Source organism: Cervus canadensis, chromosome 33, assembly GCF_019320065.1.
Source record: "Cervus canadensis isolate Bull #8, Minnesota chromosome 33, ASM1932006v1, whole genome shotgun sequence".
Lineage (NCBI taxonomy): Eukaryota > Metazoa > Chordata > Mammalia > Artiodactyla > Cervidae > Cervus > Cervus canadensis.
The window spans coordinates 23616376-23632048 of NC_057418.1; the positions used below are offsets into that span (position 1 = coordinate 23616376).

General features: G+C 39.3%; 1 protein-coding gene across 6 annotated transcripts in view; it reads left to right on the top strand.

Annotated features, from left to right (window-relative positions):
* Positions 1-15673, top strand: part of CCDC170 (coiled-coil domain containing 170) — an 88787-nt gene that overhangs the window by 6530 nt on the left and 66584 nt on the right. The window contains exon 1 of one of the 6 annotated variants that reach the window (XM_043457183.1): positions 10120-10793. The exons of the other annotated variants lie outside the window; for them this stretch is intronic. Coding sequence (XP_043313118.1) covers positions 10734-10793 — 60 coding nt within the window. The 5' untranslated portion in view covers positions 10120-10733. Of the gene's footprint in view, positions 1-10119; positions 10794-15673 lie in introns of those variants that run through there. 6 annotated transcript variants of the gene reach the window in all.

A 15673-nucleotide genomic window follows, 5' to 3' on the forward strand; every position in this document is an offset into this window, starting at 1 on the left:
TTTGGCCACGTCATGTGAAGAGTTGACTCATTGGAAAAGACCCTGATGCTGGGAGGGATTGGGGGCAGGAGGAGGAGGGGACGACAGAGGATGAGATGGCTGGATGGCATCACCGACTCAATGGACATGAGTTTGAGTAAACTCCGGGTGTTGGTGATGGACAGGGAGGCCTGGCGTGCTGCGATTCGTGGGATCGCAAAGAGTCGGACACAACTGAGTGACTGAACTGAGCTGAAGGAGACAAGACAGCTAGAAGCAATGTGAGAGCCTGGGTTGACCCCTGGACCAGAAAAAGGACATTATTAGAAAACTCGCGAACTTTGAATAAGATCTGAGGTTTAGTTAATAGTATTATAGCAAAGTTAATTCCCTGGCTTTAACATGCCTCAGATATGTAAATAGTTAACATTAGGGGAAGTTGGGTAAAGGGTACACAGAATCTTTCTGTTCTAATCTTGCAACCTTTTTCTGGGTCTAAAATAACTTCAGAATGAAAAGTTTAAAAAATGAATGACAAGCAGTTAATTCTTTTGTATATCCAAGTTTAAAACTGCAACACTTAGTTTCTCTTGATATCTAATTATTCTTGGACCACCTGGCTGAGGGGAAACACTCAAATAACAGGTGGATAAAAGAACTTTTTGAACACCAAGCAGAGAGCACCATTGATTTTCCTTTCGTATTTCAAAAAGGTGTTGTGAATCTTTACTTAAAGTGCAATGTACAGGATATTTGAAACAATAGTGAGTGCTTCTTGGTTTGCACTTGAATTAAGTTGACTAATTATAAAGACTTACTTTTTCTGTGTTCAAGGACAATTTAAAATTTTAATTGAAAAAGGGAGTAACATTTGCTGTACTTAGAATTATTTATGCTAGGTTCTTTCCCCAAGATTTCTTTTTACTTTGTTTCGCTTCCAATTTTTTTCCTTTGAAATTGGTGCTTTGGTGGCTTTGATCTAAGGCAGAGAAGTTCAAAGGCATCGCCGAGGTGGACCAGCAGCCCTCTTCTCTTTCTCTTATTGATACCAGCACTACAATTGATTATGGCTTCTATCTCTACATGTTAGATAGTGCTTGAATAAAATATTTTAAATATTGCTAGTAAAAGGAAATATATGAATTCTCTTTCTGAGTAACTGAACTAACTTCCTTTTTGTTGACTAAATTTATTCTTATGCTGTCCCTCCTGACTCTTCCGCGTTAGCTTTGTACGGAAACATATTTTTCAGCATTTCTAGGTCATCATTATCTAATCTCAATGTCAGTGCAAAGGGGAACAATGTCAAGACCCGACTAGTTGTCACATTTCCACTAAAGTCTTTTCTACTTCAGGGTAAATGAAATGGATAGAGTGGAGAAGCAAAAAGGAAGTCTTGATGTTGAAATTTTGTGACTATTTAGTAAGCAGAAATGAGAATGTGGGAGGAAACCTGAACCAAAAAAACTCTGCTTGGTGAATCATACATAGATTGAGTCACCCATGTGGTGAATGTTTTTTGAGTCTCAGGGCACCAAAGATAGGGAAATTCTTTGCTTCAGCAGTTAAAAAGTGAGCGTCAATTCTAAAACAGGTGCTGTTTTAGATAAGGTCCCACTCTCATAAACGGTACATTTTAGTGGGGGGAAATAGATAACAAAAATAAACAAATGGATAAACAAGGTAATTTCAAAGTGTGGTTAACACTAAAGGGGGATCAGAGGATCAAGACTGACGGGTGTAGAGGGTCGGCTTTGGATAGGGTGGGCCCAGATGACTCGCCCAGGAGATGACATGTGTGCTGAGTTGTCAGTGATGCTGGGAGGGAGTGTTTTTAGAAATAGCTTCCCTAGGGGAAGTGTGTTTAGAAAGAGTGCACTACCATGTGTAAAATAGGTAGCTAGTGGGAACCTGCTGTATACACAGGAAGCTCAGCTCAGTTCTCTGTGTGAACGAAAGGGAGGAGGTCCAAGGTTTGGGGAGACATATGTATCCATATGACTGATTCACTTTGTCGTACACAGAAACTAACACGATATTGTAAAGCAACTATGCCCCAATTTAAAAAAGAATACAGTTGGTGGCAAGTCCCTCAGTTTGGGTGTGTCTCATGATTCCTCATCCTTAGATTCAAGTTAATCACTTTTGGCATTTATCAGTGATCCTATATGAGAGATGGTGTGAATCTCAGAGCATCATGCCAGGAGCCATATGTCAGTTTATCTCACTGTTGATGTTATAAAAGAAAAAGAAAGGCTGAGAACTGGATTCAACAGATTAACAATAGCTGATAATACATGCGATACATTTTTAATTGCTCTAAGGAATGTTATTGAGATAATTGGTGAATAGTATGGTGTCATCATTAAATTTCTTGAATTTCACAGCCGTATGCAAAGGAATGTCCTTGTCCTTAGAAATACAGGCTGAAGTATGTAGGGGTTGAAGGCTGTGATGTCTGCAAATTACTCACAAATGACTCAGCTGTCGTGATTGTAATGGACAGAGAGAAAAGACTAGATCAAATGTGATGAAATGTTGTCACCGTTGGTGAATCTAAGTGTGGCATATACTTGATTATTCTTGCAACTTTTCTGTAAGATTGAAATAAAGCTCTAAAGAAATTATGTACCTGTAATCAATAGTGAAGAGGAACTAAAAAGCCTCTTGATGAAAGTGAAAGAGGAGAGTGAAAGAGAAAAAGTTGGCTTAAAGCTTAACATTCAGAAAACTAAGATCATGGCATCTGGTCCCATCACCTCATGGGAAATAGATGGGGAGATAGTGGAAACAGTGTCAGACTTTATTTTTTTGGGCTCCAAAATCACTGCAGTTGGTGACTGCAGCCATGAAATTAAAAGACGCTTACTCCTTGGAAGGAAAGTTATGACCAACCTAGATAGCATGTTAAAAAGCAGAGACATTACTTTGCCAGCAAAGGTCTGTCTAGTCAAGGCTATGGTTTTTCCAGTGGTCATGTATGGATGTGAGAGTTGGACTGTGAAGAAAGCTGAGCGCCGAAGACTTGATGCTTTTGAACTGTGGTGTTGGAGAAGACTCTTGAGAGTCCCTTGGACTGCAAGGAGATCCAACTAGTCCATCCTAAAGGAGATGAGTTCTGGGTGTTCATTGGAAGGACTAATGCTGAAGCTGAAACTCTAGTACTTTGGCCACGTCATGTGAAGAGTTGACTCATTGGAAAAGACCCTGATGCTGGGAGGGATTGGGGGCAGGAGGAGGAGGGGGACGACAGAGGATGAGATGGCTGGATGGCATCACCGACTCAATGGGCATGAGTTTGAGTAAGCTCCGGGAGTCGGTGATGGACAAGGAGGCCTGGCGTGCTGCGATTCATGGGGTTGCAAAGAGTCGGACATGACTGAGCGACTGAACTGAACTGAACTGAACTGAATGAATTGAGATATTATGTAGAAGATGCTCTTTCTAACTATCGAGCTCACAGTAGAGTAAATAATAAATGGGGTAGTAAATAAAGGTTTGGAAAAGGAAGAAGGCAAACATGGCTGGAGTAAAGATATGGTGTCAGATAAGGCTCTAGAAGGAAAGACAAGCAATTACGGGAGGTGCAGGGATGGGGCAGGGGGAGAGCTGGGGTAGGGGAAGCTTTGCTGAAGTTATTGAGGCCAATGATGGTGCTGGTAGGGAGATGACATTGACTTTGGAGTACCAACAGGACCCATAGGTGATGTTCAGTGGCGGTTGGAAGCATGAATCTCTAGCTAGAGATGCAGATTGGGGAGCCATCAATTACTGAAGATGGTTGAAATCTCAGGAGAGCATGAAGTAGACTAGTGAAGGTGTCCTCTGTGGTGAAGAAAAAGGATTGATGATGAAGTCCAGAGAGTCGTAGGTTACCAAGTGGGTCAAGGAGGATGAGCTGCAGGAGGTACTGAGAGAGGAGGGCCAGATGAGCAGAGAATGGAAAGCTGCTTAGCAGAGTGGTGGTCATGGCTCCCTCCAGTTCTCCTTTTTCCGTATATTGGAGCACCCTTTCCCTGGGTTTACTTAGAATTGACAGAATTTGGGGAATAGCTGCCCAAAACAGTGATTATGGTTTTGTCCATATTGATTATTAAATGTTTGATTCTGATAGTAATTAGCTAAGTATGTTAAGGCCATTTCTGGACCAGGGTTTAAAAACCATGCCATTTGGGCCAAGTGTGTGTGTACATATATATATATATATGCCATACATTTATAAAAAAAAATATATATATATATATATATATTTTTTTTATATGGCTTCCCTGGTAACTCAGTGGTAATGAATCCACCTGCCAATGCAGGAGATGTGGGTTCAATCCCTTGGTCAGGAAGTTGCCCTAGAGAAGGAAATGGCAACCCACTCTAGTATCCTTGTCTGGGAAATCTCATGGACAGAGGAACCTGGTGGGCTACAGTCCATGGGGTCACAAAGAGTCATTCACAACTCAGGGACTTAACAACAACTATATATATATATATATATATATATATATATATATATATAACTAGTTCTGTTTCTCTGGAGGACCCTAATACACAGGATCACTTCACTGAGTCCTTCCATGCTTGAGGACGTTGTTAGAACCAATGGGTTTGTAGTCCATCAGAAAGGACAGTGCAGCAAGGCCTCAGGTGCTCAACACAGACACAAAGGCTGACGATCAACAACAGAAAAGTGGGGAGAGTTTGTCGTATCTACTGCCTGGTTTTCCTAGAGAGACAGAACCAACCTATCCATCAGTGCCCCTGGGACCACCATACTTTAAGGGACCCATGAGAATGTTTTAAATTCTTTTAAAATCAGGAGAGGGAGAAAAAAAGATAACTTTTAGGTTGAGAAAATATTTTAATGTGTAATATTTTGATATGTTCATCTTCATGCCAGTAGGTTGTAAAATATACTTTTAATATCTGTATGGAGGAAAGAGACCATGAAGGAATTAACAAAAGTGTACTGTTGTTGTTTAGGCGCTAAGTCGTGTCCTACTCTGCGACCCCATGGATTGTAGTCTGCCAGGCTCCTCTGTCCGTGGGATTTCCCAGGCAAGAATACTGGAGTGAGTTGCTATTTCTTCCCCCAGGGGATCTTCTCGACCCAGGTATCAAACCCATGTTTCCTGTGTGTCCTGCATTGGCAGGCCGTTTCTTTACCATTGGGCCACCTGGGAAACCCATAGGACCCACAGAAGTTAGTGGGGTCATGTAGGGAGATGAAACTGTGTGTAGAAGCATTGTATAGAGAGCATTGTTAAGCAACACAAAAGATAAAACAGATAATAGAACATATTTTTCCCAATATTACTGATACAATTGGCATACATCACTGTGTAAGTTTAAGGCATACAGCATAATGACTTGACTTAAATATATTGTGAAGTAATTGCCACAATAAATTTAGTTAAATTAACACTCATCATCTTGTATAGATGCAAAAGGAAAAAAAAAAGAAGAAAATGTTTCTTTCCTTGTGATGAGAACTTTTAGGACTTTTCAATATATCATACAGCAGGGTTAACTATAGTCATTATGTTGTATATTATAGGACCAGTATTTATTTATCTTATAACTGGAAGTTTGTACTTTTTGATTTTCTTCATCCAATTCCCGCACCCCACACAACCCCCGCCCCCTTCCTCTGGTAACTGTAACTCTGACCTCTCTCTTTTTAATGAGATTTTTGCTTGTTTTAGATTCCACATATGAGATCATACAATGTTTGTCTTTCTCTGACTTATTTCACTTAGCATAATGCCTTCAAGGTCCATTTATGTTGTTGAAAGTTTTCTTTTTTTCTGTGGTTGGGTAGTATTTCATTTTTAGATATAGATATATTTAGGTATATTAGATTGACTAAAAAGTTTGTTTGGTTTTCTGTGCTATCTAAGGAAAAACCTGAATGAACTTTTTGGCCAACCCAATGTAGTGAAAGTTCCTCAGTCGTGTAGACTCTTTGCGACCCCATGGATTGTAGCCTGCTGGGTTCCTCTGTTCATGGACTTCTCCAAGCAAGAGTACTGGAGTGGATAGCCTTTCCCTTCTCCAAGGGATCTTCCCAACCCAGGGATCGAATCCAGGTTTCCCGCATTGCAGGTGGATTCTTTACCATCTGAGCCACCAGGGAAGCCCCAAAATATTGGAGTAGGTAGCCTATCCCTTCTCCAGAGGACCTTCCTGACCCAGGAGTCAAACTCAGGTCTCCTGCATTGCAGTCATATTCTTTACAAGCTGAGATTCCAGGGAAGCCCCCTAGTTATAACTATATCTAGAGATAGAGATGGATATAAATATGTCACATTTTCTTCCTTATCCATTCATCCATTGATGGATACTTAGGTGTTTCCATGACTTGGCAATTGTAAATCATGCTTAGAAAATTTTATCTTGAAATTACTTGCTCCTTCTCTTAAAGGTTGACATAAAATGATGAATATTGAACTGAAGTCCAGCAAAATTTAAATCTCCCTATGACAGTTTTATTGCACTAGAGAATTGCTCTTTTGGAAAATGGGTTAAACTGTATTTCAAGTTCCTTCTAAGGGAAATATTCCTCAGGAGCCAATTTGAATAGACAACTTGTTACATGTTTTAAGTACACCACTCAGCTTTGGAACTGAAATATTACATCTTGGAAAATTTTTCACTTTAAGATAATTCATCAAGTGTTTGATAATAGATAGAGTGAAAAAACCCCCACTTGAGAAGAAGTTTAGAATCATTAATATGTGAAAAGATATATAAGATTCTGATGAATAAAATGTCCCATCTCTTTGTCAACAGAGGTTTTCGTTTCCCCCATTCCACTCAAGGAAGCTATTCCATATGTGACAATGTTCCCAAATCTGCATTCTTTATGAGCCTTGACAGCTACACCCAATACCTCCCATGGAGCTCTATCCAATATAAATGCTGAGAAATTGTTGTCACTTAAAATAGGACCTGAAATTAATTAACTTGCCTGTGGCTTTCTTAACTAAGACATTATTTTGTAATGTGAACAGATTAAAAAAAATTCAAAGGACTTTCACTTCAGTTAAGTCACTCAGTCATGTCCGACTCTTTGTGACCCCATGGACTGCCGCATGCCAGGCTTCCCTGTCCATCACCGACTCCCAGAGCTTGCTCAAACTCATGTCCATTGAGTCAGTGATGCCATCCAACCATCTCATCCTCTGTCATCCCCTTCTCCTCCTGTGTTCAATCTTTCCCAGCATCAGGGTCCTTTCCAATCAGTTCTTCGCATCAGGTGGCCAAAGTATTGGAGTTTCAGCTTCAGCATCAGTCCTTCCAATGAATATTCAGGACTGATTTCCTTTAGGATGGACTGGTTGGATCTCTTTGCAGTCCAAGGGACTCTCAAGAGTCTTCTCCAACACCACAGTTCAAAAGCATCAATTCTTCAGCGCTCAGCTTTCTTCACAGTCCAACTCTCACATCCATACATGACTACTGGAAAAACCATAACTGACTAGATGGACCTTTGTTGGCAAAGTAATGTCTCTGCTTTTTAACATGCTGTCAAGGTTGGTCATAGCTTTTCTTCCAAGGGGCAAGCATCTTTTAATTTCATGGCTACAGTCACCATCTGCAGTGATTTGGACCCCCCAAAAAGTAAAGTCTTTCACTGTTTCCACTGTTTCTCCATCTATTTGCCATGAAGTGATAGGACAGGATGCCATGATCTTAGTTTTCTGAATGTTGAGTTTTAAGCCAACTTTTTTACTCTCCTCTTTCACTTTCATCAAGAGGTTCTTTAGTTCTTCTTTGCTTTCTGCCATAAAAAGTGGTGTCATCTGCATACCTGAGTTTATTGGTATTTCTCCCAGCAATCTTGATTCCAACTTGTGCTTCATCTGGCCCGGCATTTCGCATGATGTACTCTGCATATAAGTTAAATAAGCAGGGTGACAACATACAGCCTTGACGTACTCCTTTCCTGATTTAGAACCAGTCTGTTGTTCCATGTCCAGTTCTAACTGTTCCTTTCTGATGGGCATACAGATTTCTCAGGAGGCAGGTCAGGTGGTCTGGTATTCCCGTCTCTTTAAGAATTTTCCACAGAGGACTTTATATTAAATGAAAATATAAGCTTCTAAATTGACTAGACCCAACCTGTACAGCATATACGAACTTGTAGAAAGCAGAAGGAATCTTCTTTAACTTTATTTTTTATTGAAATATAGTTGATTGACAATGTGTTAGTTTGTGCTGTTCGGCAAAGTGAATTAGTTATATCATACATATATACACTTTTTTTTAAATACTTTCCCCGTATAGGTCATTACAGAGTATTGAGTAGAGTTCCCTGTCCTATACAGTAGGTCCTTATTAGTTATCTATTTTATATATAGTAGTCTGTATATGTCAATCCAAATCTCCCAATTTATCCCTCCCTCCTAGGAATCTTCCAAAAAGTGGTTGGAAGGAGATTTATGAATTTATCAAAGTTAAATTTTGTGAACTTATCATTAATTTTGGAAATGCAGCTCTTTACTACAACAACCTGAGTTGCCTTGCAGACCAGCAGTATTGAACGAAGTTCAGAAGAGAATTCAATTTAGGGAGAAATGATTGCATATCTATATGTGACGATAACATAGTGATGAACAGTATGGGCTTGCGAGTCAGATAGGCTTTGGTTTGAATTCTGGCTGTGCCATTTCATTCATTCCTTCATTCACTCTGTGATTTTACTGACACCCGGTCACTGGGGACACAGTGGTGAACAAAACAGGCATTTTCTTGCCTCTTTGGACCTCATAGTCTAGTGGGGTTATAGATGTTAAGTAAGCAATCATAAAATAAATAAATAATATGCTAAAGAAAGAAAAAATCATACAAATAAATAATTTGGTGATAACATGAAGGATAAGTATTGGGTAACATGAGAGTGGATGACACAGAAAACTAATTTAGATGGAGGCTCAGGGGACATGGACTTAAAGACTGAAAACAGGCTGGGTAGAGTGAGCCAGAGTAAGAGATCAGAAAGGAGGGGGAGGAGAGGAGAAGGAAGGGGAGCGGAGGGGAGGAGAAGAGCCAGAAAACACAGCTGTGAGATTCATATCAAATGCCTTATCTTTGAACCAAAATTCTTTTTTTATGCAATGTGGATAGTTGTAATAGCTTCACATGGTTGCACTTGGGGTTAAATGACATTGTATTTGAATCATGCTTAATATAGACCTAGCATGATGAGTGTTTACTACCTGGTGGCTATAGATAATAATGCCCTCACGGAGTTTACATTCTGGTGAGGTGATCACAGCCACTTCAAGAATGGAAATAAGCAGAGAGGCTAATAGCTGTGTGAAGAGTTTCAGAGAAAAATTCTACATTTATGCTAATTTTGGAAATGATGTTTTAAGTTACAGTCACAACTGAAGAAAAAGGCAAGACAAAACATCTCAGTGTTTTCTGATAAATAAGTGAACGTAAGTGACATATATCAATGAGGTAACAGACTAAAGATGCTGCAGTGTGGATTAATGTAATTTCCCATAGTGTCCATGTAGCATGTACGTATAGCTGTTACACAAGGGAGTGGCCACAAGCTTCTAAAGACAGGATGAGTTAGAGAAACAATTGCTAATTTATTCACCAAGATATTTTCCTAACAAGATAGAGAAAAATTACAAATTAGAAAAGAGGGGACCTTCACCCTAACAACGATTGAGCGTTGTAATTTTGGTTCCTTCAAGATAAGCATTTTTTTTCAGATGTTTTAAACATTTATTCTCATCTGACAAAATGTGGATGAATAAATAATTCCTGGCTTTTCTTCCCCAGTATATCTTGGTCAACTCTCTCCTCTCCCTCCTAGTTTTTTTCTGAAACTCTTGTATCTGTTCTAGGCTGATCTCTTGGCACGGCTAATTTTAAAAATATGAGACTTGTTATTTTCCATTTTTACAAGAGATGAGTGAAATTCCACCTATATTCGTTCCAACAGGACCATTGTTTAGCTATATGAGAGTCTCTCAGTCGTGTCTGATTCTTTGCGACCCCGTGGACTATACGGTCCATGGAATTCTCCAGGCCAGAATACTGGAGTGGGTAGCTGTTCCCTTCTCCAGGGGATCTTCCCGACCTCAGGATCAAACCCAGGTCTCCCGCATTGCAGGCAGATTCTTTACCAGCTGAGCCACCAGGGAAGCCCCTATTCTCACTTGATAGGACATATTTCCACTGGTCTCATCTGGAGGCTGGGTCCAGATGATGAGTCTTAATACAAGAGGTCTCAGGAATGTGTTTCTGATATTAACTAAGTTGATGTTGTCAGATGACATTCAGAGAGTTGACTGAAGAAGCAGCATTCATTCATACTCTGCTCTACTTCAGAATTACCCCTGAAAAATCAAAACTCAATCGAGATGGCTAATTGGACTCCATTGTTGTGACCCTGCTACTGAAGTGCTTTTACTGAACAATGGCTTGACATTATGCCGTTCAGTTGTTCCACGGGTTTGGTTATTTGTGATTTCTGGTAGTGAGCAACTTGTTTGCTTTATCTTGCGGTCCTGGTAGATCGTGTGATTCAGGTTGATCTACTTGGAAGAGCCAAGGTAAACTGATCCATCCCTAACAAGTGCTTGGTACCAGCAGTAAACAGTAAGTCCCCTACTGCAAACCTTTAAGTTATGAACTTCCAAAGATGTGAACATGCATTTGCATGTCCAGTCATGTAAGTTAGTTCAGCTACATACATTGTCACATGTGTGCATCCTCTCCAAGTGGGTTTCAAGCCCAGGATGTCTGAAAGCAAGTGCAAAAGCAGAAGTGATGTCATTGGTACCACTGTACTTTTCAAGGTACTGTACTATAAGATTAAAAGTATTTTTTTTTGTGTGTGTTTGTTTTTTTAATGTATTATTTGTGTGAAAAGTGTTGTAAACCTATTCACAGTACTATATGGCCAATTGTGTTCGTTAGGTACCTAGGCTAATTTTGTTGGATGTATGAATAAATTGGATTTAACAAATGTGATTGCAAAATGAAACTCCTTCATATGTAAAGGGTTTATGGTACATCCAGGATACTTGCTTCCTCTTACTCGTTCTCTCTTTTAACCTTTCTTTCCCGCCATTTTCTTACTTCCTTTTTTGTTTTTCTTGTTTTGGCATTGGTAGAAAATAAACTTGAGATTTTGGATGGAAGTTAAAGTCTTTCTTTAAGATCTAGACATCTGGTAAACTGTAAAGATTACAGGAGATGCTAGTGGAATGGGGACTAGCCTTTATTTTATGGTCTTGCCATGGCTTCAGTTCAGTTCAGTTCAGTCGCTCAATCGTGCCCGACTCTTTGTGACCCCATGAATCTCAGCACCCCAGGCCTCCCTGTCCATCACCAACTCCCGGAGTTTACTCAAACTCATGTCCATTGAGTTGGTGATGCCATCCAACCATCTCATCCTCTGTTGGTCTCCTTCTCCTCCTGCCTTCAATCTTTCCCAGCATCAGGGTCTTTATATAGCTGGGAGAGAGTGGTATGGTCAGATGGGAATTTTGACTGGTCAGGTCCTTCTGAATATTTGCCGGAGGGAATACCAACTTTGAAATGGCACCTATGAGAAGAGTGAGAAGATTACTAGGAAGGTGAATACATTGTCCATTAGTTGATTTTATTGGTGGTCTCCACCCCTCCTTTGATCTTCCCCAACCTGCCTCCTGCTGAGTTCATTAGGGATGGTGTGATGCAGGTCTTGGGGAGGAGAGAGGGTGAGATTAGGGGGTTCTAGCTTTAGAAAGGAAGGGCTTCCTAAACAGGGGTCTTTCCACTCTAGACTGTCCTCTAGAGCGGGCTGAGGACATCCATGTCATCTTCATGATAAGTAGTGAGAGTTGCTAAGCATTGCAGTTTTGGATTTGAAATCTGCCTGTAACCTGATTTATTCTGGACACAAAAGAGAGTAAAATTCCTTCTAAAAACTTACTGTAGATCTTGCTTTGTTGCCTTGCAAGAATTCTTACAGGGAGGTTAAAAATTATTTGGTTTCTTCCTAAGGTGAAACCTGGAGAGATTACATGTTGCTGAAGTATCCCACTGTCTTCTCGTTTTTTACAAAATTTGTCTCTGGGGAGACTTGGTTGCTTTCAGGAGTGTGTATGCTGGAAGTCGTGTCTTCCTTTTAACCGAAGAAATGCTGCTAGGGATGATGAAGTAGCATCATTTTGCTGAATTTTCTCTGGGCAGAGCTAAGGGTCACCACAGAAGAGAGAGCAGGGATGTAGTGCAACGCATATGTTATTTAGGTTGTTTTCTCTTTCTAACTCGTCCTTTGTTAGTTGGAGATCTTTTTACAGTTAATAAAAAACATTAAGAATCATTGAATTCTTAAAAAAAAAGAATCATTGAATTCTTGTTTTAATCCTTGAAGATACTATTTTGGCTATAACATTGTATTATTCCATTCATTTTTGTGGTGAACTTCCTGTCCAAGATGTAGTCAAAACTTTCTTGTTGCATAAAAGATGCATTCCAAGCATTGCTGGAAATTCAGTAATTCTTCTTTCTACCTCTGCTGTCTTGTGCAAGCCAAGGTTCAAGTTCAGGGTTTCCCGCTGCCTCTGCAGGCGATAAGGAATTTACATGGTATTCAGCTTCTTAAATCTAAAGATTAGGATGTTAAAACTGAGAACGTACTGAATTGGACTCTTTAAACATGCTTTCAGTTGTCTTTTACTTAATTAAGAAATAATTTTAATATTACAATTGCAACCACTTTTCCTTTAAAAATGAGAACATTACACATGAAGCTGTAGTTTCTTTGGTCAACTACCGCTAATCTTAATCCCCTTCCTCCATTCTCCAGAGGTAATTATTAAATACATTTGGTGAGTGTCCGCCAAATCATTAAAAATACTTTTTGTGTTCATACTTATACCTATAGAAAATATTTTATTTTGTTTAACACTTTTTAAATTTTCCTTTTTTTTTGCTTTTTATTGATTTTTATTCTTTAAGCCAATTTAAAATAACATGTATTTTTAAAACATAAATGGTATCATACTATTAGTTTTGTTCTCTGATTTACTTTATTTGACAAACAGTATGTATTTGAGGTCTATCCATGCTGCTTGAAATAGATTTAGTTCAGTTCTATTGACTGTTTTCTAGATTCCCATCTTATGGATGTACTATTGTTGTCCACTTCCTATATTGATGGACACTGTGAACCATGAACATTCATGTAGAATTACAAGTAGAATTGTGTGTTCTGGGGTATATGCTGAAGTGCCTCCTGCAGTGTTAGGAGCATTTCATATGCACATTCATTAAATGTCCTTTAAACATAACTTTTAAATTAAATAGCACAGAAAAGCAATTACTGCTTTCAGATCTACTACCAGTTGTTTGCTGTTTGAAAAAGGAATTGCCTTTTTAGCCCTTAATTGCCTCGTTTTCAGATGAGGGTATAAGAACAATCTCTACTCATAGGGCTGTTGTGAAAACTGAATGGGGATAGTTCCTGGGTCAGTGAATATTAGATATATATCATATGATACATATCTAGTATATATAATTGCATATTTAATACTTGTTAAAGTTACATCAGGATTAGTATTTGAAGCAAACCCTCAAAAAGTTTGGCATCTTAAGTTTTCCAAACTGCAGTCCTTCCCCTCCATGAAAAAATGATTCAGTTTCTTTTAGTGGAGCTATTGTATTAAGAACATTTTGGAATACTGTATTCTTTTCAATAAAGATATTGAGTTAGAAGGGTTTTTAAATGACACCCAAGAAAAATGTGATTAGAGAACAGTGTCAAAATAATAGATCAGCTTTTCCACAAAGCTTGAATTAATGCAGGTATGTCTTTCTCCAAAATTTCTTCCACAACTGCTAAGATGACGACACACAGATTTATTTCCCAAATTCCATACCCATCACACTGTCCCTGGCAAGCACTTAGGAAAACCCAGAAACCAAATGCAGATGTAAGAAAGAACAGCAGGAAAGTCCTTCACAGTCTGGAGAAGAACTGATAAGTAGTCAGAACTGGCGTTGGTTGGAGAAATGCAGTTTGTTGATGATGTTTAGTCCCTAAGCCGAGTCTGACTCTTTTGTGACCCTGTGGACTGTAGCCTGCCAGGCTCCTCTGCCTATGGGATTTTTCAGGCAAGAAGAGTGGGCAGTGGGTTGCCATTTCCTTCTCCAGGGGAGCTTCTGGACGCAGAGATCGAACCCGTGTCTCCTGCATTGGCAGGTGTATTCTTTACTGCTGAACCACCAGGGAAGCCCTTAAATACAGTTTGTGGTACTTAAGTTACTCATCGTAAATTAGGGAAGAAACGACGTGAGGGGAAGAAGTTGGAGAGTAGGGGAGAGAGTCTTAGCGAGGATTGCTCACTGGGGCAGCCCTAGAGGCTAGAAGAGAGAAGGGGCGAGAGAGGGAAGGTGATAGAAAAAGAGAGACCAAGGAAGCATTCCCCTGTGAAAGTGCCTCAGTGACACAGTTGTGCACTGTGGTATGGAATAATGCTGGAACAAAGAGGAGACTGGTTATGAGATGGAAAGATAGGAATGGATTTAGGTACTTTTGTGTGTCAGAGGTAGGCAGTGATTTTCTTCACTCTCTCTCTTTTCTTTCCCTGTCCATGGGAAAATAAGACAACTAAGTACCGCAGAAGCAAGACTGGCCCAAGGCATTGTCCTCAGGCCGGATAATTGGACACATTGTGTACCAAGTTATGAATAAGCTGATCTCTTCTTTTTGCCTTTGAGCTTTGAAACCATCCTTTATTCTGAAAAGCCAATGAGCCACCCTGCGAGGCAATTTCAATCATTATCATAATATCAGTAGCTGAATCAAATCAGAGGTAGTTGGCTTTCTAAAATTAATGTGAAATTGCTTCTTGGATTGGCTGGGAGACCTAATAACTTAGAGTGTCCTCATATGAGGACAAATGGGTGAGTTTTAATCTTGCCACTTTGAAATTAGGGTAAAATTAGTTTTTTTGTTAAAGTGAAGATTATTTAATATTGATAGAAAAATTTTCCAAAAATTTTATTAACTCTAGGGAAGCTTAATTAAAAGAGCAAAACCCTGAGGTGTCTGGCCTCATGAACATTTCCATCCCTATGCTACTGGTGTTTCTTTGTCCCAGTGTTCTCCTTAAAGACACTGCATGGCAGAATTTGTGATTTTTGTGCATTCTTGTCCTTGTTCCTTTTTTTTTTTTCCTCATTTAAGGGGGAGATATTTACTCTGATTATGAAATTAATGCACAGTCACTGTAAAAGACCTAGGAAATATAAAAATGTAATAAAGAAGAAAATAAATGTGGTTCTATGACTGAAAGATAACCTTAGTAACATTTCTTCCCAGTAATTTTCTTTTCTTTTAATTATGTTTAATTGTGTAATTAATGCATAAATATACCTTCTTGAAAAGAAACCAAAGCCATTCCCCTCCCCAGCTCCAATATTACTGTCAGCCTCAGAGATAAGGATTGTTATATAGCTGATGTGTGTTCCTTCAGACCTTTTTTTCTTCTCTAAATATATTTGCAGAAAAGACAGTACTTTCCCTCCTTGTCTGTTTTATGAAAAAAAAAAAAAGTGTCAAACTATGGATCTATACTTTCTTACTTTTTTCCAGTGGTGTATCTTGGAGATATGCTTATGCCCAAACATACAGGGGAGTTGCCTACTGCTTATTGCCTAGTATTCATAGTATAGGAGTGCCTTT